Consider the following 27,938-nt stretch of genomic DNA (forward strand, 5'->3'; position numbering starts at 1 on the left):
GTCCTGAACGTCACAGAAAATGGTGCACAAAATAATGAAGGAGAAAGGCAGTGGTGGCGAACCTATGGCACAGGTGCCAGAGGTGGCACTCAGAGCCCTCTCTGTGGGCACGTGCAAACAGTCCCCCCCCCCCCACATCTAGGCTGGCCTGGACCGCTGGGCTCTATTAGCATTAAACCTAACACCTTGTTTTGGGGAAGCAGCATAGGTAACCCTGTTAAGCGCTATTAAGCCCCACTGATTTTCATGGGAAGAACTAAAGTGTGATCCTATACTTGGGAGTAAGCTCGGTTGCTGGCAATGGGACTTGCTTCTGAGCAAACCTCTTCTAGGGTCGTGATTCACCCATTGGAAGAGTTGTACGGTTGCTTCAAAATAAAGCCACCGCCTGCCAACAAACTTACTCCCGGGTAACGCGCGCCTTGGAGCTAACCGTTTCTTCTAAACTAAAACCTCAGTATTCAGGTTAAATTGCCATGTTGGCACTTTGCGATAAATAAGTGGAATTTGGGGCTGCAGTTTGGGCACTCAGTCTTGAAAAGGTTCGCCATCACTGGAGTAAGGAATGTTTCCGTTTATTATTATTTACTACCAGGTTTTTTCCCCACTTTCAACCATAAATTCCTCAAACCATCTTAGATATTAAAGCACTCGCTTAAAGTGGGAAGAGAAAGAGACAGGAAGCAAAACGGATGTTCATAAAATTATGACGAGAGGCAATATTTCCCCCCCGCCTCCTTTTCGTACACCAGAACTGACAGTCACCCCGGTCAGCTGACAGATGGTACATTCGGCACAGACAAAAGACAATACTTCTGGCAACAGAAAATCAACTGGCAGAATCCAAAATGGCCATTCATTTAAAAGGCTGTTTTAATAATAGGTCCCTCCAGGTACGGGTCTTCTCAGCACCAGATGCTGCAGAAAGATAACTAAATTATTCAAGAGGACTTTTCTGCACAGCTAACACTGTACAAAACGTTTCACAAAATTACTTGGAGAAACTATTGGAGATAATGGTTTAAACTAGAGCCTACAGCTTACTGTAAGTAGGATCCTACTGAATAACTTTTCCACTGCTTAACGTGACTCATTAATGCACAGGTATCAAACTCGCAGCCCTCCAGATGTTATGACTACAGTTCCCATCATCCCCTGCCAGCATGATGCTGGCAGGGGATGGTGGGAACTGTAGTCCATAACATCTGGAGGGCCGCGAGATTGACACCTATGCTAATGCTTATGCTTCTATACTTTAGATTTCTGGTAGGCTTCAGACTTCTGCATTCCTAAATCCTTTCGAATCATCTACTGCAGTGGTTCTGAACCTTCCTAATGCCGCGACCCTTTAATACAGCTCCGCATGTTGTGGTGACCCCCAACCCTAACATTTATCCATTTTACAGATGGAGAACACTGATGCAGAGAGTCTTAGGCGACCCCTGTGAAAGGGTCGTTCGACATCCAAAGGGGTCCCGACCCCCAGGTTGAGAACCACTGACCTACCGAATGGGTCCATTTTGTTGAATGTATTCACTAAGTCTGTGTAATCCACTTTGAGTTCCTGGGAGAAACACAGACTGCAAATAACGCAAATAAATAAAATTCATTTGATGGTAATCTAGGTGCACAGAGAACAGTTAGCTGCCATAGTTTGTATCCTTGAGGTGAAAACTGGTCTTCCCTCACTTTTAGGATTCTCCGTGTGTAAACAGGAGCTCCTTTCAGAAAGCAAAAAAATTGTGACTAGTTTCCCCCAGAAAGTGGAGCTTCCAGATAGCTACAGAGTCCTTTCCTCAAGCTAGCCTGCTTTATCACAAAAGACTCACAAAACAGGTATCTCCCTACTGCCCTTCTATCCTTTCCCACTGCCACGGATCTCAAATTCTATCCATCCAAACACATGCCTGGAAATAATCTAGCCTTGCAATTTTGACCTCTTATTCGGCAGAGAATGACAGCAAAGGTGACTCACTGGGACCAATATACAGGAAGAGAAACTCCTGAGCTCCACAGGTCATAAAAGCAACCCCCCCTGCCTAGGAGCAGCTACTTGGAAATTGGCTGGTGCCGTGACCCTCCGCCACATGTCAGCAGTCTGGATGACACAAACCTTCCCCTGCCTGAAGCGATTTACCTCTTGGGAGCAGCAGTGGCGTAGGAGGTTAAGAGCTCGTGTATCTAATCTGGAGGAACCGGGTTTGATTCCCAGCTCTGCCGCCTGAGCTGTGGAGGCTTATCTGGGGAATTCAGATTAGCCTGTGCCCTCCCACACACGCCAGCTGGGTGACCTTGGGCTAGTCACAGCTTCTCGGAGCTCTCTCAGCCCCACTTACCTCACAGGGTGTTTGTTGTGAGGGGGGAAGGGCAAGGAGATTGTCAGCCCCTTTGAGTCTCCTGCAGGAGAGAAAGGGGGGATATAAATCCAAACAACAACAACTCCTCCAACTCCTCCTCCTCCTCCTCTTCTTCTTCAGTAGTGCTAAAGTTTCTCTGTTAAACATGCTCTCTGATTCAGTTACGGATGCCAGCCTCCAGGTGGGACCTGGGGATGCCCCAGAATTACAGCTCCCCCCCCCCCCCCCCCCGCCCCGGAGAAAATGCATGTTTCAGACTCTGTGGTTTCACGCCCTACTGAGGTCCCTGTCTTCTCCAGACTCCATCTCCAGGGTTTCCCCAAGCTGGATCTGGTAGCCCTGCCCTCCACCCATGGCAATCCTAGCTCCAATGCAATATTCTTGAACACATCTTGCAACCCAAGAAGCCAAATGATATTGATAGCGGAGTCAGAAATGATTTATTCCATTTCTGATCTTGCTTTTAAATAAAGATGGAACGATGTTTTATTTCTGCATAAGTTAGGTAGGAACCAATTGTATAGGTAGAAAATAGGAACTGTAGCTATATTTGTATTTGTATCTGCATGGAACCTCCTTTGCTCAAGGCAGGAATCCACCCCTGGTCCACCTGGGCATGTCCCTTTCATTTGCAAAAACCATGAATAGACGTTTGACAAAAGGGACCCCTGGAGAAAGCACAACCATCTGCCTTAATCCCACTAAGGGTGCCATCATCGTTAGGTTTCGTCTCTTGGCCCCAAGCACCCAAAAGGACTCTTTTGTGTTTTTCCAGCCTGTGCCTCGTCCTACTTCTGCAGCGAAATTCGAGAAATGGACTCTAATTGGTTCCTATGTATTTGTAGATGAATGATTGTAGGTTGTCCTGTACCCACCCGGATTTCCCGGGCGGGAGACTGTAAAGCTGCTAGGCAGCGCAGTTGCCGTGGTATGGAGGTGCTGACACGTAGGTAAGCATCTCAATAAACTGATTTTTATTTTCAATATTCTCGCTGTGTTGGGTCCTGTTTCTGTTCCTCTGCACTGCTGAGACCTGGCGGATCTGGGGAAATAAAAGTTACCCAGGCAGCACGGTAACAATATCCATAACAGCCCTGTCAGGGGCTTGATAAGCTTCGTGTTGCCTTGATGGATCTCCACACAGAGAGGCTTCTCTGTCCCCTTTTGGTTCAAAAGCTGGAAGGAAGATGCTTGTTTGCCTCCATAGTTTCATCTCCATTAGCTGGTACAGATAGGAAGCCAGTGTGGAGTACTAGTGAATGCATCAGCTTAGGGCTAAGGCAGGGGTAGGGAACCTTTAATACTCAAAGAGCCATTTGGACCTGTTTTCCATGGGAAAAGAAAACACTTGGAGCCGCAATAATTTTTGACATTTAAAATAAAGATAACACTATATATGTAGGGGTTTTTTTACCTTTTACTTCGCTCATTCTGAGAAGCACATGAATGCGCCCGCCCTGCTGCCTGCAGGGCGGGCAAGGATGAAGCCAGCGGCTCGGCCTTGCCGGCCGCCGGGAAAGCACCCGCCCCGCTCCAACAGGGCAGGTGAGAGGGGAAGCCCGCGGTGCAGCCCAGCTGACCGTGGGCAGTTGGTGCGTCCGCCCTGCTACCTGCAGGGCGGGCAAGGATGGGGCTGGCGGTTCGGCTCATGGAGCCACAGTGCAAGGGCAGAAGAGCCGCAGGTTCCCTACCCCTGGGCTAAGGGAACCAGGGTTCGACTCTGCACTTTGGACTGAGCATCATCTCAGGCAATTTCTCCCTCTATCAACCTTAATCTGTCTCATGGGAACGCTCTGCTTATAAAACAGAAAGGTGGAGAGCCACAAACCGGCTGAAGCGCCTTTGAAGGAAGTTCAGGATAATCCTTTTCAGCTGGTGAAAAAGAAAAAAGAGAAATCCCCTTGGACCATCAAAGAAGGCTTGGCCTGAGATGATGGAATCCATATGAGCACCAGCCATTTAGAAGAAGAGGAGTCTGGATTTATATTCCCCCGTTCTCTCCTGCAAGGAGACTCAAAGGGGCTTACAATCTCCTTTCCTTCCCCCTCCCCCAACAACAAACACCCTGTGAGGTGGGTGGGGCTGAAAGGGCTCCGAAGAACTTTGACTAACCCGGCTGGAATGTGTTGGAGTGCACGAGTTGATCTGGTTCACCAGATAAGCCTCCACCACTCAAGCGGCAGAGTGGGGAATCAAACCCAGTTCTCCAGATTAGAGTGCACCTGCTCTTAACCACTACACCACGCTGAAGCAAACAGATGTTGGAGTGAAAAAGCTGGTTGCAACCCACAGACAGCAAAATGCTGGCTATGGGAGACGATCAGCTGTCCCCCACCTTTATCCATACCATTACATTTTGCCACAAAATCATTAAACCCAAAGATTATGCCCTTGGTGGCAAACCTTTGGCACTCCAGATGTTATGGACTACAATTCCCATCAGCCCCTGCCAGCATGGCCAATTGGTCCTGGAACATCTGGAGGGCCAAAGGTTCGTCACCACTGGATTATGACAACTGCCAACGTACAACAAGCTGTGATATACAGTCATCAAGCGCTGCTACCACAAGATCCCCATTTTTACCCACAAATCTTCAACTCAGCAAACAGGAGTAACATTTTAATAATAATTCCTAGATTACAGGACAACAAGACTACATGTGTGCGCGCACACATGCGTGCAAACACGCAAACAGAGCGTGAAAATGAGAGATGTAAGGAATGAGAGAACAAAGCTGGTAGGAAGAAAGTACATTCCTTTGAAATGTGGTGTCGAGGGGAGAGTTTTACAGATACCGCCGACTCCCAGAAAGACATGTCAGTGTGTCCTAGATCAAATTGAGCCTGAACTGTCTGTAGAAGCTAAAATGACTCAACTGAGGGCATCATGCTTTGGTCACATCATGAGAAAGCATATGGGTGATATGAGAAGACAACAATGCTAGGGGAAGCTGGGAACAGATCCAACGTGAGATGGACTGATTCAGTCTAGGAAGCCGCAGCTCTTAGTTTGCAAGGCCTGAGTCAGGGTGTTAACAATAGGGTAGGTGGAACGTAATTAATTCATAGGGTCAGCACAAGTCAGAAGAGACTTGATAGTGTTTAACACACATGCACACGCAGAGCCAGTGTGGCATGGTAAAGAGTTACAGACTCTAATCTGAAGAACCAGATTGGATTTTATATTCCACTTCTCTCCACCGAAAGAAGTCTCAAAGTGGCTTACAATCACCTTCCCCCCCCCCCCCAGCACCTTGTGAGTTTGGCGAGTGACTGGCCCAAGGTCACCCAGCAGGCTTCATGTGTAGGAGCATAGAAACAAATCCAGTTCACCAGGTCAGAGTCCGCTGCTCATGTGGAGGAGTGAGGAAACAAACCTGGTTCTCCAGATTAGAGTCCACCTGCTCTTAACCACTTTATTTATATCCTGCCTTTCTCCCCAATGGAGACACAAGGGGGGAAACATTATTCTCTTCTCTGTTGTATCACAACAACCCTGTGAGGTAGGGTAAGCCGACAGTGCGTAGCTGGCCCCAGATCACCCACTAAGCTTCCATGGAAGAGTGGAGGATCCCAGATTCTAGCCTGGGGGTCTGCAACCTGCGGCTCTCCAGATGTTCATGGACTACAAATCCCATCAGCCCCTGCCAGAATGGCCAATACCTTAACCCCTAAACCACACTGCAGCTGCATATTTTACAATAGCAGGAAAGAGTTTTTCACAGAAGCAGAAGCAAGAATTCTGTTTTTGGAAAGGGACACGAAAAGAGGAGGAAATTCGAAGCTGATCCATCCCTCTATGATCTAATACAAAACTGCCTTGTCTTGCAATGGAGTCTTTCATTCTGCCAATTGTAGATCCAACCACCTTCCTCCTCCTCTCCTTCTTCGACCGTTCTCCTTTCTCAGCATACATCGTTCAATCATGCATCACACTTGTGGAAATAAAACGAAAAGGGACAGGCCTGAGCATGCTTACCCTCTCTGCTCCCTGAATGAAAACAGTGATTCAGACACCTTTTGAGAGAGCCTGGGCTACAAACTAAGGCAGTGATGGCGAACCTTTTTGAGACAGAGTGCCCAAATTGCAACCCAAAACCCACTTATTTATCGCAAAGTGCCAACACGGCAATTTAACCTGAATACTGAGGTTTTAGTTTAGAAAAAACGGTTGGCTCCGAGGAGTGCGTTAGTCAGGAGTAAGCTTGGTGGTAGTCGGTGGCTTTGCTTTGAAGCAACCGTGCAACTCTTCCAATGGGTGAATCATGACCCTAGGAGGGTTTACTTAAAGAAGCAAGCCTCGTTGCCAGCAACAGGTAAAGGAGCCAGCAACAGGTAAAGGATCTCACTTTTAGTTCTTTCTCGACAATGGAAAATCAGTGGGGCTTTAAACAGCACTTTAACAGGGCTACCTTGCCTGCTACACTGCTTCCCCAAAACTAGGTCTTAGGTTTAATGCTAATAATCGAGCCCAGCAGCACAGGCCAGCCTAGGGGGGGGCACTTGTTTGTGCTGCAAGCTGCCTCCCACAGGAGAGGGCTCTGAGGCCGCCTCTGGCAGCCTGGGTAAGCTATAGCAGTGTCGCCACCACTGAACTAAGGGCTTACCCATGCCACCCGTTGCATCTCCTTGGGTCAAACAAAGTATTCTAGCCTCTGTTCCTACGTTTTCCAGTTCTGGATTGGGAAAATTTGGATTATCGGGGATCAGAGCCTAGGGAAGATGGCGTTTGAGGTCGGCAGATATGTGCTGCCATAGAGCACAGTTTTCCAACTTGGTTTTCCAGCATCTGTCAAGTGTCCCTAGAAAATGGTTGGGCCCAGATGAGGCTTCTATAGGCAGAGATTCTCAACGGCTACTGCGGATCTGACTGGCTGTGCAGATTTTTAGGAAGTCACTTCAGCAGTAGCTGCCACCACAGCACTAAGATCTAACCATAAGATGCATGTAAGCAAGGAAATGTTTTTAAACTTTAAAAGGGATCCTGTTAAACAGAGTTTCTGCCTGAAAGGCTGATGAGTTGCTATCGATTACTTAAGGAACAACTTCGTTCCCTGAGGTTTTGTGGAGGGCTCTGCGCCCTCCTACCTTCTATACTGCCATTTCCCCCCAAGGTAGCTCATCTATGTTCTGGGGATCAGTTGTGACTCTGGGAAAATTCCAGGTCTCACCTGGCAGTTGGCAACCAACTCTATAATAGCCTTCAATGGTGCCCATGTTTTACACAGGCAGTACCATTTCGATTCCTCGTCCTAACCTGAGTCATCCCCAGCTGCATATGCCAAAGCTGCAAATCTTGGGAAACAACCCCAAAGGGTCTCAGTCCGCCATTCATAAAGCAAGAATAACAGATGGAATTCACAGGACTGCTTCAAGGGCGGGAAAGGTAAAGAAAACGCTGCCCAACCTAAGCCTGGGGAGAAACTTAGATCAAGACTTTTGCGTTCATCCCCCCCCCCCTTTGTCCTTATCAAGCTGCTCTCTGTTTTCATGTTAATCTCCAGCAGACACACAGCTAGGGGCAGGTCAGCATTCCACGCCTGGGGTTCCCATTGTCATGCAGAGAGAAAGAAAAGGCCTCCTCTCTGAATGGGGAAAGGGGCCTGGGCAGTCTGGACCACTCACTGACAGCTAGGCTTGGTTCTGCAAAAAAGCAACAACCCCTTCTTCAAGAGGTTAAAAATGTGGGATGCTCCCCCCCCCCACACCCCACATCTGCATTTAGCTGCTTTGGGGGCCCACTCCCAAGTGCTCTACACCCTCCTGCCTTGGAATCTGAAAGTCTTCCCATTTGTAGCCTATAAGATTAACCCATCCTTTGCTTTGCAGAAGGACTTATGAAACAGAAACAGGCTAGCAATTAGCAGAGACCCCTCTCCCGAGATGCACCTCTGCATTTAATCCGCATAGCCGTTGCCAAACTCGTCTGAATCTTTAAGGTTACAATATTCTACCTTAAAAGATGCGCTGCGGCAAAGCGGGCTAATTCACACACTTCCTTCGTTTCCTATGTATGTTGCATAATTCTAATATACATTTAAGAGATTTTCCTTTCTGTGTAAGAATTGAAAATAGAGAGGTGTGCTCGCACACATAAACACAAACTCCTTTATGTTATTTCACCACCACAGAAGAAACCATAAACACTGTAAAATCCTGTCTTCTCATAAAGCAAAACTGCCCAAAATTGCATTTTTATTGAACTGTGAACTATCATTAAAAGGAACTGAAGACTCTATAGAAGATATTAAGATGGATTAATGTCAAGTCTGGAGAACTCAATAAACGACTGTAGTTATTATCTTTGGCCTATACAGTTTCAAATGCCGCAGCCTGGTTTAGAATCTTTGGGCTTATATTCACTCCAGTTTACATACGGAAAACTGGGGCCAGCTTCCTCAAGAACATGCAATGCATCCATAAGAACAAGCCAGATGGATCAGACTAGAGTTTATCTAGTCCAGCACTCTGCTACTTTTAGTGACCCACCAGGTGCCTTTGGGAGCTCACGGGCAAGATGTGAAAGCAATGGCCTTCTGCTGCTGCCGCTCCTGAGCACCTGGTCTGCTAAGGCATTTGCAATCTCAGATCAAGGAGGATCAAGATTGGTAACCATAGATCGACCATCACCACCTCCTGTGGCAGCATATTTCAAACACCAATCACATGTTGTGTGAAAAAATGTTTCCTTTTATTAGTCCTAATTTTACCCCCCAGCATTTTCAGTGTATGCCCCCTAGTTCTAGTGTTGTGAGAAAGAGAGAAAAAATTCTCTGTCAACATTTTCTGCCCCATGCATAATTTTATAGACTTCAATCATATCCCCCCCAGACGTCTCCTCTCCAAACTAAAGAATCCCAAATGTTGCAGCCTCTCCTCATAGGGAAGGTGCTCCAGGCCCTCAATCATCCTTGTTGCCCTTCTCAGCACTTTTTCTATCTCTTCAATATCCTTTTTGAGATGTGCCGACCAGAACTGAACACAGTACTCCAAGTGCGGTCACACCACTGCTTTATATAAGGGAATGACAATCTTTGCAGTTTTATTATCAATTCCTTTCCTAATCATCCAGGGAGATTCAAAATTTGAACCCAGGTCTTCAGAGACAGACTGAGCACACCAACTCATTCACTGCCATCTACAATGTTCCTTTGTGGGGGGATAACAAAAGACCTAGATTCTAGAGAATCCCAACCTCCTTCCTCCCAGCCAAGCATGCAATCCCAGAAGCGCACAGCTTCACACACAAGGTTTATCAGACCACATCACAGAGGCATGATGGAGACCATGCCAAATACTGCTCAGAGACAGATTTCAAGGACAGTACATTTGGACTATTGCCTGCATGCACAATTTGAAGTTTTGGCTCAAAATTCCCTGTTATTGTATTACAGTATAATACATTTGAATGCCAATATTCCATCATGAAACTCAGAAGCAAACACGGGGATTCTCTTGTTTCAATCTCGCAACAACTCTGCAGGGTGGGGTAGGATAGCCTAGGATATAATGAGTAGCCAAACACCACTCAGCAATTTTTATGTGTGACCAGTTATCGAACCCTGATCATCTCTGTTCAGGTCTGAAATTCCAGACACTACCCTAACGATGCTCTCTTTTGCTTTAGTTCACAATATGAGCCTTGTGGCTTTTAAAATACACTTTGTTTGCCAACGAACAGTCCCTTCTACACAGAAGACAACAGCTGTTGAACAACACACAGCACAGATAAACTGTGGCTTGGGAAAGGAAGCTCAGAGATGCCGGATGGTGGAAACAAAAACGAAAGTCAACAAAAACAAAGAGTGAAAAATCTACCATGAGCACAAAACTTCCATAATTCCTGGTCAGGATGTGCCTTTATAAAAAGTTTCTTACAGCGGTATGTTAAGATGTATAATTTTATGAGAATACAGCAATTACTTCCCACTGATTTATACTGAGGACGTCTAACTGGCAGCTTCTAAATACTTGCTACATCCAAGTCAGTCTGTAGGATCATTTACTGAGTCAGAAAAGTCATATTGTACAGTTCTTTGGGGAATCATCCCACTATAAGAAGCAGACCAAAGAAATAACAACATGGAGCCCTCTGTACAAATATTTCATATTCATGGAAACATAAAACAGAAGAAGAGTTCGGATTTATATCCCCCCTTTCTCTCCTGCAGGAGGCTCAAAGGGGCTTACAAGCTCCTTGCCCTTCCCCCCTCACAACAAACATCCTGTGAGGTAGGTGGGGCTGAGAGAGCTCCGAGAAGCTGTGACTAGCCCAAGGTCACCCAGCTGGCGTGTGTGGGAGTGTACAGGCTAATCTGAATTCCCCCGAAAAGCCTCCACAGCCCAGGCGGCAGAGCTGGGAATCAAACCTGGTTCCTCCAGATTAGATACACGAGCTCTTAACCTCCTATACCACTGCAGCTCCACTGCTTCGCCACTCCTACGCCACAGAGAGAAAGATCCTCAACTAACCTTCTAATTGCAAACTAATTGCAGTTTTTTTAAATCTACAGAACTATTCAAACTATATACCACCATATCTATAGATCTAATTCTGAATTGTGCCCCCTGATGCTCACTCCCAACAGATGTTTCTGTAGATTTAGGGGACCGCATTGAAAAATCTGAAATTTAAAACAACCATAACAGGGAGTTTACATTCCCCTAATATTTAAAAAGTGCTGTCTGTACATAAGCAGACAATGCTCTCCAGCCGCAGCCCACCAGCGCAGAGTAGCACTAGGCATGTCAGCAAGAGAGCAAAGCTAGGGCAGGGGAGAAGGTGACTTCACCCTGAACAACACCAAGCAAGCCAGCAAGAGAGTGGAACTGGGACAGAGAGAGATCTGGAGTCATGAGGAGGGGGTAGGATTCCTCCTGTAAGAAAGGGATCTAATCGATCTAATTCTCAACATGGCCAAACCTGTAGATACCTATATCCAGAGACTGGAGGTTGGAACAGACAAGGAAGATCTTTTTAGACATGGGAAAAATGAGTGAGAAAATCTGGAGTTAAAAAAATACTGGGGGGTTACAAACCCCCAATAATAGAAGCAGCCCATTTAGCTTTAAGAAACAAATGCCCTCAGTGGCCCTTACTTGGGCAAACATTCAGTAGTGCCAGTCTTCAAGCCCTGATTTCTGTCAGTAAAAGGCAGCGAGAAGTGGCAGGGCCCTTTGCAGGGCTACTTTGGCCTTTGCAGGAAGATTCTTTGGGACGAGGACTGGCAGTAACCCCCAAGCACCTGCAGGTTCCCATTGTGGAGAAAGGTGAGGTATAAATGAACTAAAGATACAGTCAATATAGCTGAATATGGGAGGCTGATAAAAGGTAGGCTGGTAGATGGAAACAAAAGAAGGAAGTGGGGAAATACAAGGATATAAAGCAGGGGTCTTCAAACTATGGCCCCCCAGATGTTCATGAACTACAATTCCCATCAGCTCTGCCACTTGGCCATGCTGGCAGGGGCTGATGGGAATTGTAGTCCATGAACATCTGGAGGGCCATAGTTTGAAGATCCCTGATATAAAGGTTGCCATGAGGAGGGATAGAGGGAACGGCGTGGGAAAGGGGATACAAGGGAAAAAGAAGGTGCCCCTTGCAAGTTTGTTGTAGGTTTCTCACCATGCAACTTGGCTGCTGGCACTGTGCAACCAGCACCATAGTTTTCCAGGTAGAGGCTGCCCAGGTTAGGGAATAATGAAGTGGGTAGATTAGGATCGGTTGGCTGATAGAAAGGAAAGAAGGAGGCATGAAAAGGAGAGAGGCTACAGGGGCTTTTGAGGAAGGGAAGGACCAAATCGTAGGGAAGGGGAAAGGAGATGACTCCCAACCAGTCCTTGTGTGTTTGTGAGAACACATACAGCATCCTAAGGTAACACAGGCCCTACAGAGCTGATTTCACATACTTTTGCGGAGCACGACCAACCTTTACAAAAGGAGCTTGGAGAAAGATGTAGCTCAAGAAACATGGGTTTACTTGGCTGTTGCTTCCCAAGAATAAGACCTAGAATAAGTTAGTAATTCCAGGAAACAAACATTCAAAATGTGCACACAGGTCTTGTGAACACCAAGAGAACCAGCAAATTGTGAAACAGAAGAGCAAAGGGAGCCCGGGGCAACAAATCCTATAAGAGAAACTGGATATAAAAAGAAAGATGTCGGATTTTTCACAAGGGTCGCAAAGATCCCAAGAAGTCAAACAGGGACGTACCATGGGGGAAAAAACAAAGCAATGGAAAATCATACATCTCGTTAAAGGAGAAATCTCTCTGTCTTGGGACACACAAACACGGTCTGGAAGATCACAGAATAAGTGAGAGTTGGAGGAGGCACCTCCAAACCCAGCTCAGAGTACATTTGGAGAAGGGGCTAGTGCAGTGGTGGTGAATGTTTGGCACTCCGGATGTTATGGACTACAATTCCCATCAGCCCCTGCCAGGATGGCCAATTGGCCATGCTGGCAGGGGCTGATGGGAATTGTAGTCCATAACATCTGGAGTGCCAAACGTTCGCCACCACGGGGCTAGGGCAGGCCCTGTCCCTCAGAATAACACTGGAGAAAAAGCATAGCACAAGAGAAAATGACACCAGATAAGCCTTTGTCACTCAAGTGGAAGAGTGGAGAATCAAACCCAGTTCTCCAGATTAGAATTCACCTGCTGTTAACCACTTCACCATGCTGGCATGTACATGAAGCATTTATAGACACAGACATCTTTTTTTCACCTGGAGGAAGGCAGTAAACCAAACAGAATTATCGCAAACCCTTACTGAAACAAACCAGATTTTATTCCTCGCCTGATGGGCTGGAGTCCCTCTTTTCCTGCACAGATTCTGCACTCTCCCCATGCGAAAAATGACTTCAGCAAGATTATTCATGTTGGCATGCAGCTCCTTGAAAGGCTGCCCACAACAGGTTGGGCTATTCCTGGAGATTTGGAGATGGAGGCTCAGGGGGCATAGGATTGCCAGTCTCCAGATGAGGTCTGGAGATCTGGGATTGCAACTGACCTCTAAATGACGGAGACGGAGAAAATGGCTGCTTTGGAGGGTGGGCTCGAGATCCCACACTCTCCTCTCCCTCCCAAACCTCCAGGAATTTCCCAATCCAGAGTTGGCAACGCTAGCAGGACTTCACTGGAGTATACTGCCCAAGGTTAAGAATGGGAATTATTTTTCTATGTTCTACAGCAATGTGTTTTCCATGTTGGAAGCTACCCTGTGCCTGCAAGGAGAAGGATGACCCAAAAACTGAATAAAGCACACAATTTTTTTAAAAAAAAATAATGTTAAAAAGTTAATTATTTTATAAAATCTACTGGTGCCCACCCCTCCAGAGCTGCCATCTTCTCGAGAGGAAATGACCTGGTGGTCACTTATCATTGGGAGAGGTCCCCAGGTCTGCGTCAGCAGACCAGGTGCTGGGGAGCAGCAGGCCATTGCTTTCACCTCCTGCATGGGAGCTCCCAAAGGCACCAGGTGGGCCACTGCGAGTAGCAGAGAGCTGGACTAGATGGACTCTGGTCTGATCCAGCAGGTTCGTTCTTATGTTCTTATGCCTGCGTGCATCTTGGCACCAAAAGGACCCAGTCTCCCACCCACGCACCCAAAGCGGTGTTAACCTGGAAGGGCCGCCGCACTCCCCTGTAAGGAGAGCATCATCGGCACTCCCCTGTAAGGAGAGCATCATCGTGAGGGGCAGAGAAGAGAAGGAGACGGGGAAGAGAAGAAGGGGGCAAGGAGGGAGGGGGGAAGGAGGGGGCAAGAAGGAGGAAGAAGGGGACCAGAAGGGAGGGGGCAAGAGGAAAAGATAAAGGGGGCAAGGAATGGGGGGGGCAAGGGGAAGGAAAAGGGAAACCAGGAGAAAGGAAACAGGGGGAGGGGGCAAGGAGGGTGGAGAAAGGGGGCAAGGGGAAGAAGACAAGAAGAAAGGAGGCAAGGGGCAAGAAGGAGGGGACCAGAAGGGAGGGGGCAAGAGGAAAAGAGAAAGGGGGCAAGGAATGGGGGGGGGCAAGGGGAAGGAAAAGGGAAACCAGGGGGAGGGGGGCAAGGGAGGGGGCAAGGAGGGAGGAGAAAGGAGGCAAGGGGCAAGAAGGAGGGGACCAGAAGGGAGGGGGCAAGAGGAAAAGAGAAAGGGGGCAAGGAATGGGGGGGGGCAAGGGGAAGGAAAAGGGAAACCAGGGGGAGGGGGGCAAGGGAGGGGGCAAGGAGGGAGGAGAAAGGAGGCAAGGGGCAAGAAGGAGGGGACCAGAAGGGAGGGGGCAAGAGGAAAAGAGAAAGGGGGCAAGGAATGGGGGAGGCAAGGGGCAAGAAGGAGGGGACCAGAAGGGAGGGGGCAAGAGGAGGGGGCAAGGAGGGAGGAGAAAGGAGGCAAGGGGCAAGAAGGAGGGGACCAGAAGGGAGGGGCAAGAGGAAAAGGAGGGAGGGGGCAAGGAATGGGGGGGGGGGGCAGGGGGAAGGAAAAGGGAAACCAGGGGGGGGGGGGCAAGGGAGGGGGGAAGGAGGGAGGAGAAAGGAGGCAAGGGGCAAGAAGGAGGGGACCAGAAGGGAGGGGGCAAGAGGAAAAGAGAAAGGGGGCAAGGAATGGGGGGGGGCAAGGGGAAGGGAAAGCAGGAGAAAGGAAACAGGGGGAGGGGGACACGGGAGGGGGGCCAGGAGGGAGGAGAAAGGGGGCAAGGGGGAGGAAAGCAGGGCCCGGGGGGAAGGGGGGCAAGGGATGGAGGCTGCCCACCCCGACCCTCCTTCCTCCGCGCCCCCCCCCCGCCCCGCGCCCCATCTCCTCACCCGAAGTCGTCGTCCATGGACTTGAAGTAGAACTTGTAGTGGGGCCTGTTGAGGAGGGCCTTGAAGTCGCCCAGCGTGACCCGCTCGGCCGGGACGGGCACCTTGACCAGGTAGGGCGTCTCCTGGTCGTCCAGGTGGTAGATGATCTTCGTCTCGCCCCCCGCCATGGCTGCCGCCGCCGCCGCCTCGCGCCCTCGCCCGCCTGCCCGGCCCCGCAGCGCCTCGGCCTCGGCGCCCCTCGCAGGCCCGGCGGCTCCGGGTGGGCCTGGCGCGCCTCACAGCGCAGACTCCGGCGGAGGCGGCCCGGCTCCTCCCCGCCTCAGACGCGGCCCACCGCCCCGGCCAGCCAGGGAGGCCTCTTCGCCGCCGCCCGGCCCTCGAACCCTATTCACACGTCAAGTGGGGCGGGGAATCATCTCATGTAAGTGCCTCTGCTTAGGCAGTGGGATGCGCGTTATCAGACGAAGCATGGGGCTTGAATGGTGCGAGGGAAGGGGGGGCCTCCACGGCACTGTAGACCTCGCTGAGGCCCCGCCCCTCCCCAGGCTCCACCCCCACATCCCCAGGTATGGTCCAACCCGGAGCTGGCAACCTTACCCTCATCCCGCTCTCCCAAAGAGCCACCCCCCAGTCTCCAGGTGTGCCCCAACCCAGAGCTAGCAGCCCTACCTTCGTTTCCCTCTCCCAAAGAATCACCCCCAAACTTCCAGGTGTGCCCCACCCCAGAATTGGCAACCCCACCTTTGTCCCCCTCTCAAATCCCCAGGTGTGCCCCACCCCAGAGTTGGCAACCCTACCTTCATCCTCCTCTCAAATCCCCAGGTGTGCCCCACCCCAGAGTTGGCAACCCTACCTTCATCCTCCTCTCAAATCCCCAGGTGTGCCCCACCCAGAGTTGGCAACCCTACCTTCATCCCCCTCTCAAATCCCCAGGTGTGCCCCATCCCAGAGTTGGCAACCCTACCTTCATTCCCCTCTCCCAAAGAACCACCCCCAAACCTCCAGGTGTGCCCCAACCCAGAGTTGGCAACCCTACCTTCGTCCCCCTCTCAAATCCCCAGGTGTGCCCCACCCAGGAGTTGGGGCAAACTCCCATTCTTCTATCCCTCCTCCTTCTCAAATCCCCATGGGTGTGCTCCCAATCCCCAGAGTTGGCAACCCTACCTTCATCCTCCTCTCAAATCCCCAAGTGTGCCCCACCCAGAGTTGGCAACCCTACCTTCGTCCTCCTCTCAAATCCCCAAGTGTGCCCCAACCCAGAGTTGGCAACCCTACCTTCATCCCCCTCTCAAATCCCCAGGTGTGCCCCACCCCAGAGTTGGCAACCCTACCTTCATCCTCCTCTCAAATCCCCAGGTGTGCCCCACCCAGAGTTGGCAACCCTACCTTCGTCCCCCTCTCAAATCCCCAGGTGTGCCCCATCCCAGAGTTGGCAACCCTACCTTCATTCCCCTCTTCCAAAGAACCACCCCCAAACCTCCAGGTGTGCCCCAACCCAGAGTTGGCAACCCTACCTTCGTCCCCCTCTCAAATCCCCAGGTGTGCCCCAACCGAGAGTTGGCAACCCTGCTTTTATCACCTTCTTCCAAAGAGCCACCCTCATATTAAGAAATGTTCTAACCCAGAGATGGCTTGACAGCAAAAACAAAAAAACAAAACCCTATGTAAGTACTTACATCAAATTGCTCACATTTATACCCAGATTCCACTTGGTTTTGGAATAGCTCTGTATATAGGATCTTGAGAGCTAGCGCACCATAGTGGGCTGAGGATCGGAGCAGGATCTGGCTGACCCACATTCAAATCCATACTCTGCTATGAAAGGTTGTTGAGTGGTTGCTGTGGGTTTTCCGGGCTGTGTAGCCATGTTGAATCCAGCCATGAAAGCCTCTGACAATATGTTGAGTGAGTTTGAATCTAGCCAACTTCACGGGGTTGTTGTGCAGAGGAAATGGAGGCGAGGGGAATGAAGCTGGATAGGTGGGGTGTGAATTAAGGAAATAAATACCGGTATGTACACACACACACACACCCCACACACACACAGAGCACAGTCTCTTTATTACGATGTACTTTGAAAATTCCTCTTTACTGTGATTTTTTTCAGATACCAAATAATTATAAGTGCGTCATCCCGAAATCTGCTTCTCCCCTTCATATCACATATTGATCTGCCCAAATAGTCTTTTTTTTCCTGCATGGAAGTCCCCCCCACCCCAAATTATCAACATTCCCATTGACCTCCTGTAGGACAATCAACCCTTTTAGTTGACTTTGTAACTAGTCTGCTCGGCAACAAGGCCTATTGTTTGAAATAAAGCTTCACCCCATGGAATGTGAAAAGTTACTCTGCTCCGTGCCTATTTTGGGCACTGGCATGAGGCATGGAGGATTTCTACAGATGGCAGAAATCTGCGGAAGCATGACTTCATCGCCTCATAAGCCGCAACCCCAAATGCCCAATGCAATGATATTCCTGGGGGAAACTGACCCCTTGGGACAATATGGTAGCAGGGCAGTGGGAGTCTTCCACAGAAAAGAGTGAGCAATAATTGCCCTCAATTCCGTCCATGGAAATTCACCACTGGAGCCAACCCAGTGTATTTATACAGGAACGTTTCTGCAAAATTTGGACTTGTCCTGTCTATATCACCCTGCTAGGCCCCTCCGCTCCTCAGAGGCGGACCTTCTGGTGATCCCTGGCCCCCAAGTGATCCAGCTGGCCTCCACAAGGGCTTTTACGGCCCTGGCCCCTACCTGGTGGAACAGGCTCCCAAGTGAGATCAGGGCCCTGTGGGACATACAGAGTTTCCGCAGGGCCTGTAAAACGGACCTGTTCCGCCAGGCATTTGACCAGCCGGGATAACACCACACTTCTGTGATAAATATCTGGCCTCCTGTGGGTGCAAGAATGGGGAAGGGGAAACAATTTTAATCGCCATCTGAATTTGTATAATTTATATATGGTTTTTAACTGGGATTGGGTGTGAAATGGATTTTAACTGTTTTATATAATTGATGGACACCGCCCTGAGCCCTTCGGGGAAGGGCGGCATAGAAGTTTAATAAATAAATAAATAAAATAAATAGATAAACGAGGTTTCATGGATAGCCCTATCAAATTCTCACATGTTTTTATGTTCACACAGGCAGTTACTTGACTCGGATGTTTTTTGCATACTGGTTCTCATATGCAGGGGCACTGCTTGCTAACTCCTATCAAACAATTTATTTAGAGCAGTGGTTCTTAACCTGGGATACGTGTACTCCCAGGGATACGCACCAGAGCATTTGGGACACGTGAAAACATTATGTCATGGGTTTGCTAAGATGGGGGTACAATTTTAGGGAAACGGGTTGCCAAGCAAGTGAAGAAAAAATTGGGAACCATGGCTTCAGAGGATACATTTATCCTGATTTTTCAAATTTTTAACTACTTAAAATTAAAGCAATTAAATGTTTCAAGTTAAAACTTAAATTTTAAAGATAAAATTAAATTTTAAACTTAAAATTAAATTTTAAACATTTAATTAATTAAAATTGAAAAGTAATTAAAATTAGCATTCCCCTTCTTCTAAAGCTCATGACTTTACCTTTAAGAACATAAGAACAAGCCAGCTGGATCAGACCAGAGTCCATCTAGTCCAGCTCTCTGCTACTCGCAGTGGCCCACCAGGTGCCTTTGGGAGCTCACAGGCAGGATGTGAAAGCAAGGGCCTTCTGCTGCTGCTGCTGCTCCTGAGCACCTGGTCTGCTAAGGCATTTGCAATCTCAGATCAAGGAGGATCAAGATTGGTAGCCATAGATCGACTTCTCCTCCATCAATCTGTCCAAGCCCCTTTTAAAGCTATCCAGGTTAGTGGCCATCACCACCTCCTGGGGCAGCATATTCCAAACACCAATCACACGTTGCGTGAAGAAGTGTTTCCTTTTATTAGTCCTGATCCCCCCCCCCCCCCACCCCCCCAGCACTTTCTTTTGTCTTTGCAACAACCGTGTGAGGCAGGTCAGGTGGAGAGATAGAAACTGGCCCACAGTCAGCATTAAGACAGAAACTGGCCCACACCCAGACAGCATTAAGGCAGAGTTGGGGGTTTAAATGGGAGGTGGTCGGCTCAGACTCTGGCTGTGGCAGCTGTCATGTCTGGGCAGACCTCTACACCTTCTGTCGTAAATGCTGCGGTCCAGGTATGGATCAAGAGCCTCCTGGGGTGCTTTGCCCCTGCAGGGACCACATGGCTCAGTGGCAGAACATTTGCTTAGCATGCAGATGGTCCCAGGTTCTATCCCCGGAATCTCCAGTTGAAAAGGACCAGGGACTAGATACTGTGAAAGGCCTCCCTCTACACCTCGGAGAAAAGAAGTTTGGATTTGTATCCCATCTTTCTCTCCTGTAAGGAGACTCAGGGTGGCTGATAAGCTCCTTTCCCTTTCTCTCCCCACAACAGACACTTGTGAGATCTGTGGGACTAGGACAGTGATGGCGAACCTTTTTGAGACCGAGTGCCCAAATTGCAACCCAAACCCCACTTATTTATTGCAAAGTGCCAACCCAGCAATTTAACCTGAATACTGAGGTTTTGGTTTAGAAAAAAACGGTTGGCTCTCTCTTCCTCCGCCCCACCCACTCGAGCCGAGGCCAGCGTGCTCTAGCCTCCAGCAAGTCACTTGTGCACTGCTCTGTGCCTCTCTAGCATCTCTGCCTCCTCTGCGCCTCCCCCCCCCCCAGGCAGCAGCCACCTGGAGCACAGGCACCAGGCCCGCCAGCCGAGTCCTCCCTGCTCACTGCAGTGCGCGCACGTCGTGCTCAGTGGCCCAGACCAGCCTAGATGTGTGCCTGTGTGGGGGGGTGATTCCCGCCCCCCACATGACGAACTCTGTGTGCGCGTGCCCACAGAGAGGGCCCCGAGTGCCATCTCTGGCACCCGTGCCATAGGTTTGCCATCACTGGACTAGGAGAAACTAGCCCAGGCTAACTCTCTCGACCTCTCCCCTCCCTTACCTGCTGACTTGGTGTCACAGGCAGAAGATGGAGCAGAGCTGAACTTCTGTGGTGGTCTCCCATTCAAGTACTAACCGGGGCCAACCGCTGCTTAGCTTCCAAGATCTGAAGACCCCTGCTTAGCTTCCAAGCTCATCTGTGCTATGCAGGACAGGAGAAGCAGTAAAGCGGTTCTTAGGCCCTTATGAAACAGTGGTCAATTCATAGTGTTTCCACACTCCATCAGGAAAACTCTTAACCTATTTCCTGGATTCTATGCCTAGATCTCCCTGCTATCACAAAGTAGAATTCCTGTTAAAAATCCTTTTGTATGTCTTAAATGCATAGAAGTGGAGGAACTAGGGCACAGGTGTTAAACTCACAGCCCTCCAGATGTAATGGACTACAGTTCCCATCATCCCGTCAGCATGATGCTGGCAGGGGATGATGGGAACTGTAGTCCATAACATCTGGAGGGCCGCGAGTTTGACACTTATGAACTAGGGCAGTGGTTCTCAACCTGTGGGTCGCAACTCCTTTGGGGGCCAAACAACCCTTTCACAGGGGTCGCCTAAGACTCTCTGCATCAGTGTTCTCCATCTGTAAAATGGATAAATGTTAGGTTTGGGGGTCACCACAACATGAGGAACTCTATTACCGTGTTTCCCCGAATATAAGACAGTGTCTTATATTAATTTTTGCTCCCAAAGATGTGCTATGTCTTATTTTCAGGGGATGTCTTATATTTCTGTATTCTGTTCGTCAGGCATGCTTCCAAGCAAAAACTTTGCTACGTCTTACTTTTGGGGGAATGCCTTATATTTCGCACCTCAGCAAAACCTCTACTACGTCTTATTTTCCGGAGATGTCTTATATTCGGGGAAACAGGGTAAAGGGTCGCGGCATTAGGAAGGTTGAGAACCACTGAGTTAGGGTGATTCTCACCACAAATTTCAGAACTGGCAGGTCTAGAGTATAGGTTTGGGAGTTTTTAGAAGAGATGTGTATAAGCAGCGATCAAATTAGACAATGGTACGTATCTACTTATTTTGCATCATTCTTTGGCATCTATCACCAAGTCAACATGGAGTGTACCACAGACTCTTCCCCTCCATCCAGTACATTTTTTCAGCAAACTCCTCATTTTCTAAGAGTTTGCCTGCATATTTCCAAGCACATCTGCATGGATATGCAGACTAAAAATCTGTGGGTTGTTTCATAAACAAATTTGTAAGAACAAATAAACTGTGTTTATTACTACATTTCCCGGTGTTTTTTTTTTAATGCATGGAACAGCAGCCCACACACAGCCCTAAGATAATCTGTTTTTTGTTTACATACTTCCATACTTTAATTTGATGCCCTCGTAGCTACACTGATCGGAACAGATGCTTTCCCTCTAGGGACCAAACATGCAGTCAAAAGTAGCAGGAAAGAATTGTTTGAGCCGGTTAGCCCAAAGGCACGTCAGCAAAAAGTCTGCATCTCTTTTTCTGCTTTTCCACTGGCATTTGCACGGAGAACATCCTAGAGCAGCTCAACGCAACTCCCGAGCGTTTCGTTAATTCATCGAAGGCCAGATTGTCAGCTTACGTACATTTTGTTCAGGCCTGTATCTGTGCAACTCGTCCTCCAATTGCTTTTTCCCGTAAAACGCCTGAGGTCACGGACAAGTCTGAGGCAGGGAGATTGGATATCGTGGGATCATGCTGTGCTTCTGCCCAGCCACACCTTCGTGAAGTAGTAACACCAAGTCTCACTCGGTTACAACCCTCGCATTTCATCACCATTGAAAAGGTGCTGGCTGTATGCCTTCTTACACTGTAGCTGCAGTTACTGATGTCCTGATTTTCTACCTGCAGCTGGATTCAAAGCAGCTTAGAACATCATTCTCGCTCCTCTGCTCTCTCACAACCCCGTGAGGTAGGTCGCGCTGAGAGTTTGTGACCAGCCTAAGGTCACGCAGCGGTTTTCCATGGTGGAAGTGAGGATTCTAATTTGCCACTTTGTCTATTACAGGGGTCTGCAACCTGATCTGGATGAACCGTGACCCAAGCCACTGACTTTTCAGGGGTCAAAAGATGGTGGGAGATAAATTCACCCCTGTAAGTACCTTCTGTGTGGGCTATAATAGGATCCAACACAGTAGGCTTCTATCATCCATATATGCAAAATGCACAGGAACGTGTCTGATACCGAACCAGTCCATTGGGCCATCAAAGTCTGTATGGTTCACGCAGACTGGCAGTCTCTCTGCACGAGGTATTTCACATCACCTACAGTCTGATCTTTTTAACAGAAGGATGGAACCTGGGACGTTCTGCACGCCAAGCAGATGCTGTAGCACTGAGCCACGACTCCTTGCTTAAATATTACCGTATATTTTTTGACACCAACAACTCCCTGGAGCAATTAATTAAGTTGGATTGACGCCCCATCAGCCAGCAACCTCTGAGGATTCTCTCTTGGAATATTGCTGGCTGGAACAGCAAAATAACGAACCAGGATTTTTTGCAATATATTGCGAGACATGACATAAGAACATAAGAACAAGCCAGCTGGATCAGACCAGAGTCCATCTAGTCCAGCTCTCTGCTACTCGCAGTGGCCCACCAGGTGCCTTTGGGAGCTCACATGCAGGATGTGAAAGCAAGGGCCTTCTGCTGCTGCTGCTCCCAAGCACCTGGTCTGTTAAGGCATTTGCAATCTCAGATCAAAGAGGATCAAGACATCATACTTCTCCAAGAGACTTGGTCTCCTACTCCGATCCATCTCCAAGGTTATTCTGTATGCTACATCCCAGCGCACAAGGAGAATCTCAGAGGGCGCTATAGAGATGGACTTGCAATGCTAATCAAAACTTCTTTATTGTCTGATGTTTTGACTCTTCCGGTTTGTGAACCCTTGGCACATGCAGTAAAGATAACAGGGGAAGGCCGCAGTCTCATAATTATAAATGTTTACCTTCCCCCTAGCTCCATCAATAAGACAAGGGAAACACAGTGGCGTAAAATCACGGAATATTTAGAAACTTTACAACCTTCTAACAAGTGCGATGAATGGTTGGTAGCAGGAGATCTTAATGCCAGGGTCGGTAAAGGTGAGCAGTGCCTCCAGAAGTTGGTAGGGCTGGACACAGAGAACTGCCCATGGTATTTTTCCTTAACCAGAAAATCAAAAGACATTCTGACTAATGCAGCGGGGGTAGACTTTGTGAAACTTTGCTCCCACTTTGGCTTAATACACTTAAGTGGCTTAACCCAATATGCAACCTCAGGTGACTATGACCTGGGGCGTACAGACTGCCGTGTTGGTTAAGAAGGCCCAGCAAAGACTGTACTATCTGAGACTTTTAAGGAAACAACAACTGGATGGAAAACTCCTGGTGTCCTTTTACCGCTGTGCTATAGAGAGTGTCTTCACCTACTGCATCTGTGTATGGTTCTCCAGTTGCACAGTGGCAGATAGGAAGGCGCTCCAAAGGGTGATCACTACTGCACAGAGGATTATCGGCTGCCCTCTCCCCTCCTTGGAAGAACTCTATAATTCCTGAAGCCTATAAAGAAAAGCCTAAAAGTATATTCACTGAGAGACCCGGGCTCTCATCCAGCACACTCTCTCTTTTTGAACTGTTACCATCCGGCAGACGATACAGGTCTATCAAAACTAAGGACAAAGGGAGGCTTAGAGACAGCTTCTGCACTCTAGAGCTGTGGCTATGCTAAACTCATGTGGCTTCAATGTTGTGATGTGTTTGGGGCTGTGTAGGGATGGGTGGAGGAAGGGGAAAGTGAGGATGGGGTATGAGTCTGGAATTGTGTGCATCGAGGAATGCTGCTGTAAATTTCGTTGTGCGTGCACAATGACAATAAAATGCTTATGCTTATGCTTATAGCTTATAAAATGCTTATGCTTATGCTTATAGCTCTCTCAGCCCCACCCACCTCACAGGGTGTTTGTTGTGAGGGGGGAAGGGCAAGGAGATTGTCAGCCCCTTTGAGTCTCCTGCAGGAGACAAAGGGGGGATATAAATCCAAACTCTTCTTCTTCTTCTTCTTCTTCTTTATGTAATGCCCCCTTTTACATGCGGCAAAGTGTCGGGCAACCAGCAAAGCAGGCAAGCCAACCATTTTCAGAGCACAGAACTGAAGCCGGAGAACGCAGAACATGGAACTATTTGTGACTTGGCAAAAAGTACACCCAGCCTCCGGCCAGAACAAACCAATTCTGGGTTAACAAGACATTTAAACTGTTAGGAAAAGAAACCTCAAGACGTCCAGAAATGTTTAAATGCCTGTGTTTTATATCAAGCTTGTAAACACTTTGGGGTGGGGAGGGGGGGACAAAAGCAGGCTTTGTGGTTCCTGCCTTCCTCCTCACTGTTCTGAGGTCAAGCAATATATGATACAACATACAGTGTAAAAAGTGGTTAACAGGTCAGCACAGAAGTGTTTCACCAGGTCGGAAAAGGGGACCTCTTTTTCCAGTTCATGCCATAAAGACAAAGTGGACATATCCCAGATCTGGGAGGGAAGACGTTCCTTGGCTCCTACATTATCCAATACTATCCTTGCTTTCCCAAGATGATAACAGCTGATAACTAGGAGTAGATTTTAATCAGGACAAAGAAATGCACCCAAACAAAGAATCCCATTTTCCGCCATTCTTAAAGCAATCCTTCACTGGAAGCAAGCAAAGTTGCGCCTTGTGCTTCACATCAACTTTTGCAAGCGGCGGTCACCAGGGATCCAAACTATGTCGGAGAATCTGGTCACAGCCCAAGCGTGTGGCGTTCGTGGCTTATTTGAAGCCGTGCCGCAGAAACGCTTTGCCATCGGGAGGCAAAACTGTGGGTCAGCCAACGTTACGCAAACGGGCGTGGCTGCTGGAATCAGAATCCAAGATTCACTGCCAAGCTTGGCTTTTCCAAGCTCACTTTTGTTAAGTTACCTAAGGAGAGGATTGGTTAATGTAGTATCTAAAAGGGTGAGCATAAACCGGTCCTTCAGCTCAGCAAATCCCTAAGTCTCCGCACGTGCCTCCGATCCAACTAATACGCTTCCTGCTTAAATCCAGGAAAAGGGGCATCAGAAACTGATACGACACCCTGTTCAGTGTGCATTCTTAAGACGCACTGCAAAATTCAGCAACCTGATATGCTCACAGCAGACCTTCTAAGGGGGTCCAGACATACTTGTGCAGCTTGTAAACACACCAGCAAACTGAACGACACAGGCAGAAAGAGCGGCATGGGATTAGCCGGAGGGGGCCAGAGCAACTGCATCAACTACGGGATGAGAAAGGGAGTTCGGGAACATTTCTCGTCCAGGGTCATCTGTAAACCTTACAGCGTGGCCCTAAACAGAGTCGTCACCTTCTCGAGCCACTGAAGTCAAGCGGCTTAGAAAGGAGCCACTCGGCGGAGGATCGCACGGCCTGTCTGGCACCTATTCAGACGCTTCGCAGCTCAAACGTATTTACAGAACAGAGAACCCATTCTTCTTTCTCCCAGGGATGTTTATTCTTCCCCTAATTAAATATTGGCAGACAGAGAAAAGGCGCACGAGCGCTCGCACCCCCTGCACTCACGAGGCAGGATGGAGCGGCACGGAAAGCTCAGCTGCGTGTTCAGGGTCTTCCTGTCTACACGGGCAGTTTTCCCATCTCTCGCTCCTAATAACGTTAATGGCCTCCATTCAGGCCACACGGCACAACCACCCTCCCTCTTCCCACATGGGCACTGATAGTACTCTTCTTCCTGGGTTGTACTGAAGGAGAAGGGAAAGGCAGCAACACTCCGCCAACTCAAGCTGCCAGCTGTCGTACCCCTCGGCTCTTTGTTGTAACAGAATGGGGCAAGGACAAGCGAAACTGAACGGACACGGCTACACCCACAACAGGACTGCATACGTGTTTAATTTAAGAGAGCCAACGTGTGTTTTAAAACAGATAAAGCAGGGTGAACGTCTCTGAAGGGGTCAGGTTCCTGCAGGCGGCACACAACCGTCCTCACTGGCACGTGTCTACTGTGCGTTTGATGTACGCAGCCGATGCCGTAACTGAGGGTCGGAGCCGAGCACGGACTTTTCAGTAACTCTGGGAGGGAGGCTTCCTAGCAGCTTCTTGATAGTGTCAGAAGAATCTGTTGCTTCCCTACAGCAGTGGCGTTTTGGGGTATGTGTTCGGCAAAGGCAAATGAACACCCCAACCCTGAAAAATATCGGTATTTTTCAGGAGGAGGGTTATCCTGAAAAAGGCAGCAATTTAAGGGAGCCTGAAAGCAGATCCTGAATAATGCCATTTTTTCCAGCATTCAGGCCATTTTGGCCCTGCTACCAATTTTTTTAAAACTGCCCCCTCCCTCCCTCACCTGCTGACTGAGTCTCAGGGGTAGTAGGCAGCACCAAGCTCTGTGTGCCTGCCGTCTCTGAGCCCATCTGCAGTTTGAAGGCAGCTGGAATTTTCTGGGTTTTGGTTGAATCGACGCAACGAATTCCGAACTCCCAACAAAAGCTCCTACGGGGATTCGGCTTTTTTTCCTCCCGATTTTTTGAAAATTTCAAAGACTGTTTACCCGAAACCCGAAAAATACCAGACAAAAACGGTGCGCACCCCGAGTGGCCATGAAGGACGCCCCTCCCCTTCCAAATTTAAAGAACCTGACTGGTCGGCAAAGCGGCCGGGATGTGGACAAATGAGGCCTCCGCATAAGAATACTTGCAGATATTTTTTTCCAATTATGAACAATTTTTCCAATCGTTGTGAGGTAGGTGAACATTCTCCCTCCAAACCCCATTGTACAAACAGAAGAGACTCCGTGATTTTGGCAAAGGTGCAGCGCCGAGCGGACACCGCAGCCCACGTGGATGCTTTTCCCATTCAACCAGGCCGGGCTATCTTGGCACTCTCAGACAACTTCCCCAGTGCCACAGAGACTCTCCCGGGGAGTCTTCTCAGACCACTCCTGAGCTTAGACCAGGGGTGTTCAACTCTGGTGCCCCAGATATTCATGGACTACGATTCCCATCAGCCCCTGCTCACACGGTCAATTGGCAGAGCTGATGGGAATTGTAGTTCAGGGACATCTGGAAGGCCACCGGCCACCCGGGGCTTAGACCAGCAATCGATATATTTTCCGTTTACCGGTTGGGCTTCCAGATAAAAGGCAGAAATGTCCTGCGTGCACAACCCTCCCCTCCCCTCCCCACCCCCCCCACCTCGCCCCGAAAGTCAAAAGCTTCAAATAAAATTGGCCACAACCAGACTTTAAAAAAAAAATTTCCAAAGTAATTCAGACCCCGACAGCGAAGGCTGACATGGAACCTGTACGTATTTACCTCTGTTAACGTCTATGTCAGCTGCAAGCTCTCTACCCCTCGTGGATAGCTTATTATACATCACCATATATATATATATATATGTATATTTTTACACAGATTCCCACCCCAGAAAAAGATCTTGCACATATACAGGTCTCTTGCTGTTCCCCCCAGTGGTTTCTTCAAGGTGTGCCATTCCAGGGGTAGGAGCCACGTACAATAATGAACCACGCCGGGATTGTCGGCCACTCGGATCTGGCAGGTCCTACACGCACACACCATGCATTGGGGCTCGCGTCTACTCCGGCCCCTTCGAGCCGAGGCCTCGGCCCCACGGCCCCGCTTTCCTCCCAGACAGGCAGCAGGAGCTTCCCTTACGGATGGTGGCCACCACGTCAGTTCTGTTCCCCCTCCGATGACTCCTCTTCGGCCTCCTCCAACCACTGGATGAATTTCTGAAGCTGAGGAAATGATCGAGATGTAACGGGAAGAGA

The 27,938-nt window shown here is 48.9% G+C and overlaps 2 protein-coding genes across 2 annotated transcripts in view; both read right to left on the bottom strand.

Annotated features, from left to right (window-relative positions):
• The window catches only part of LOC125438529 (segment polarity protein dishevelled homolog DVL-3-like), a 55,406-nt gene extending 39,791 nt beyond the window's left edge, over window positions 1-15,615 (bottom strand). The window contains 1 exon segment of the mRNA XM_048506961.1: window positions 15,145-15,615. Coding sequence (XP_048362918.1) covers window positions 15,145-15,311 — 167 coding nt within the window. The 5' untranslated portion in view covers window positions 15,312-15,615.
• Window positions 15,616-24,410: 8,795 nt separating this feature from the next.
• EIF2B5 (eukaryotic translation initiation factor 2B subunit epsilon) overlaps window positions 24,411-27,938 on the bottom strand; it is a 43,387-nt gene continuing 39,859 nt past the window's right edge. The window contains exon 16 of the mRNA XM_048506962.1: window positions 24,411-27,905. Coding sequence (XP_048362919.1) covers window positions 27,840-27,905 — 66 coding nt within the window. The 3' untranslated portion in view covers window positions 24,411-27,839. The remainder of the gene's footprint in view (window positions 27,906-27,938) is intronic.

Source organism: Sphaerodactylus townsendi, linkage group LG08, assembly GCF_021028975.2.
Source record: "Sphaerodactylus townsendi isolate TG3544 linkage group LG08, MPM_Stown_v2.3, whole genome shotgun sequence".
Lineage (NCBI taxonomy): Eukaryota > Metazoa > Chordata > Lepidosauria > Squamata > Sphaerodactylidae > Sphaerodactylus > Sphaerodactylus townsendi.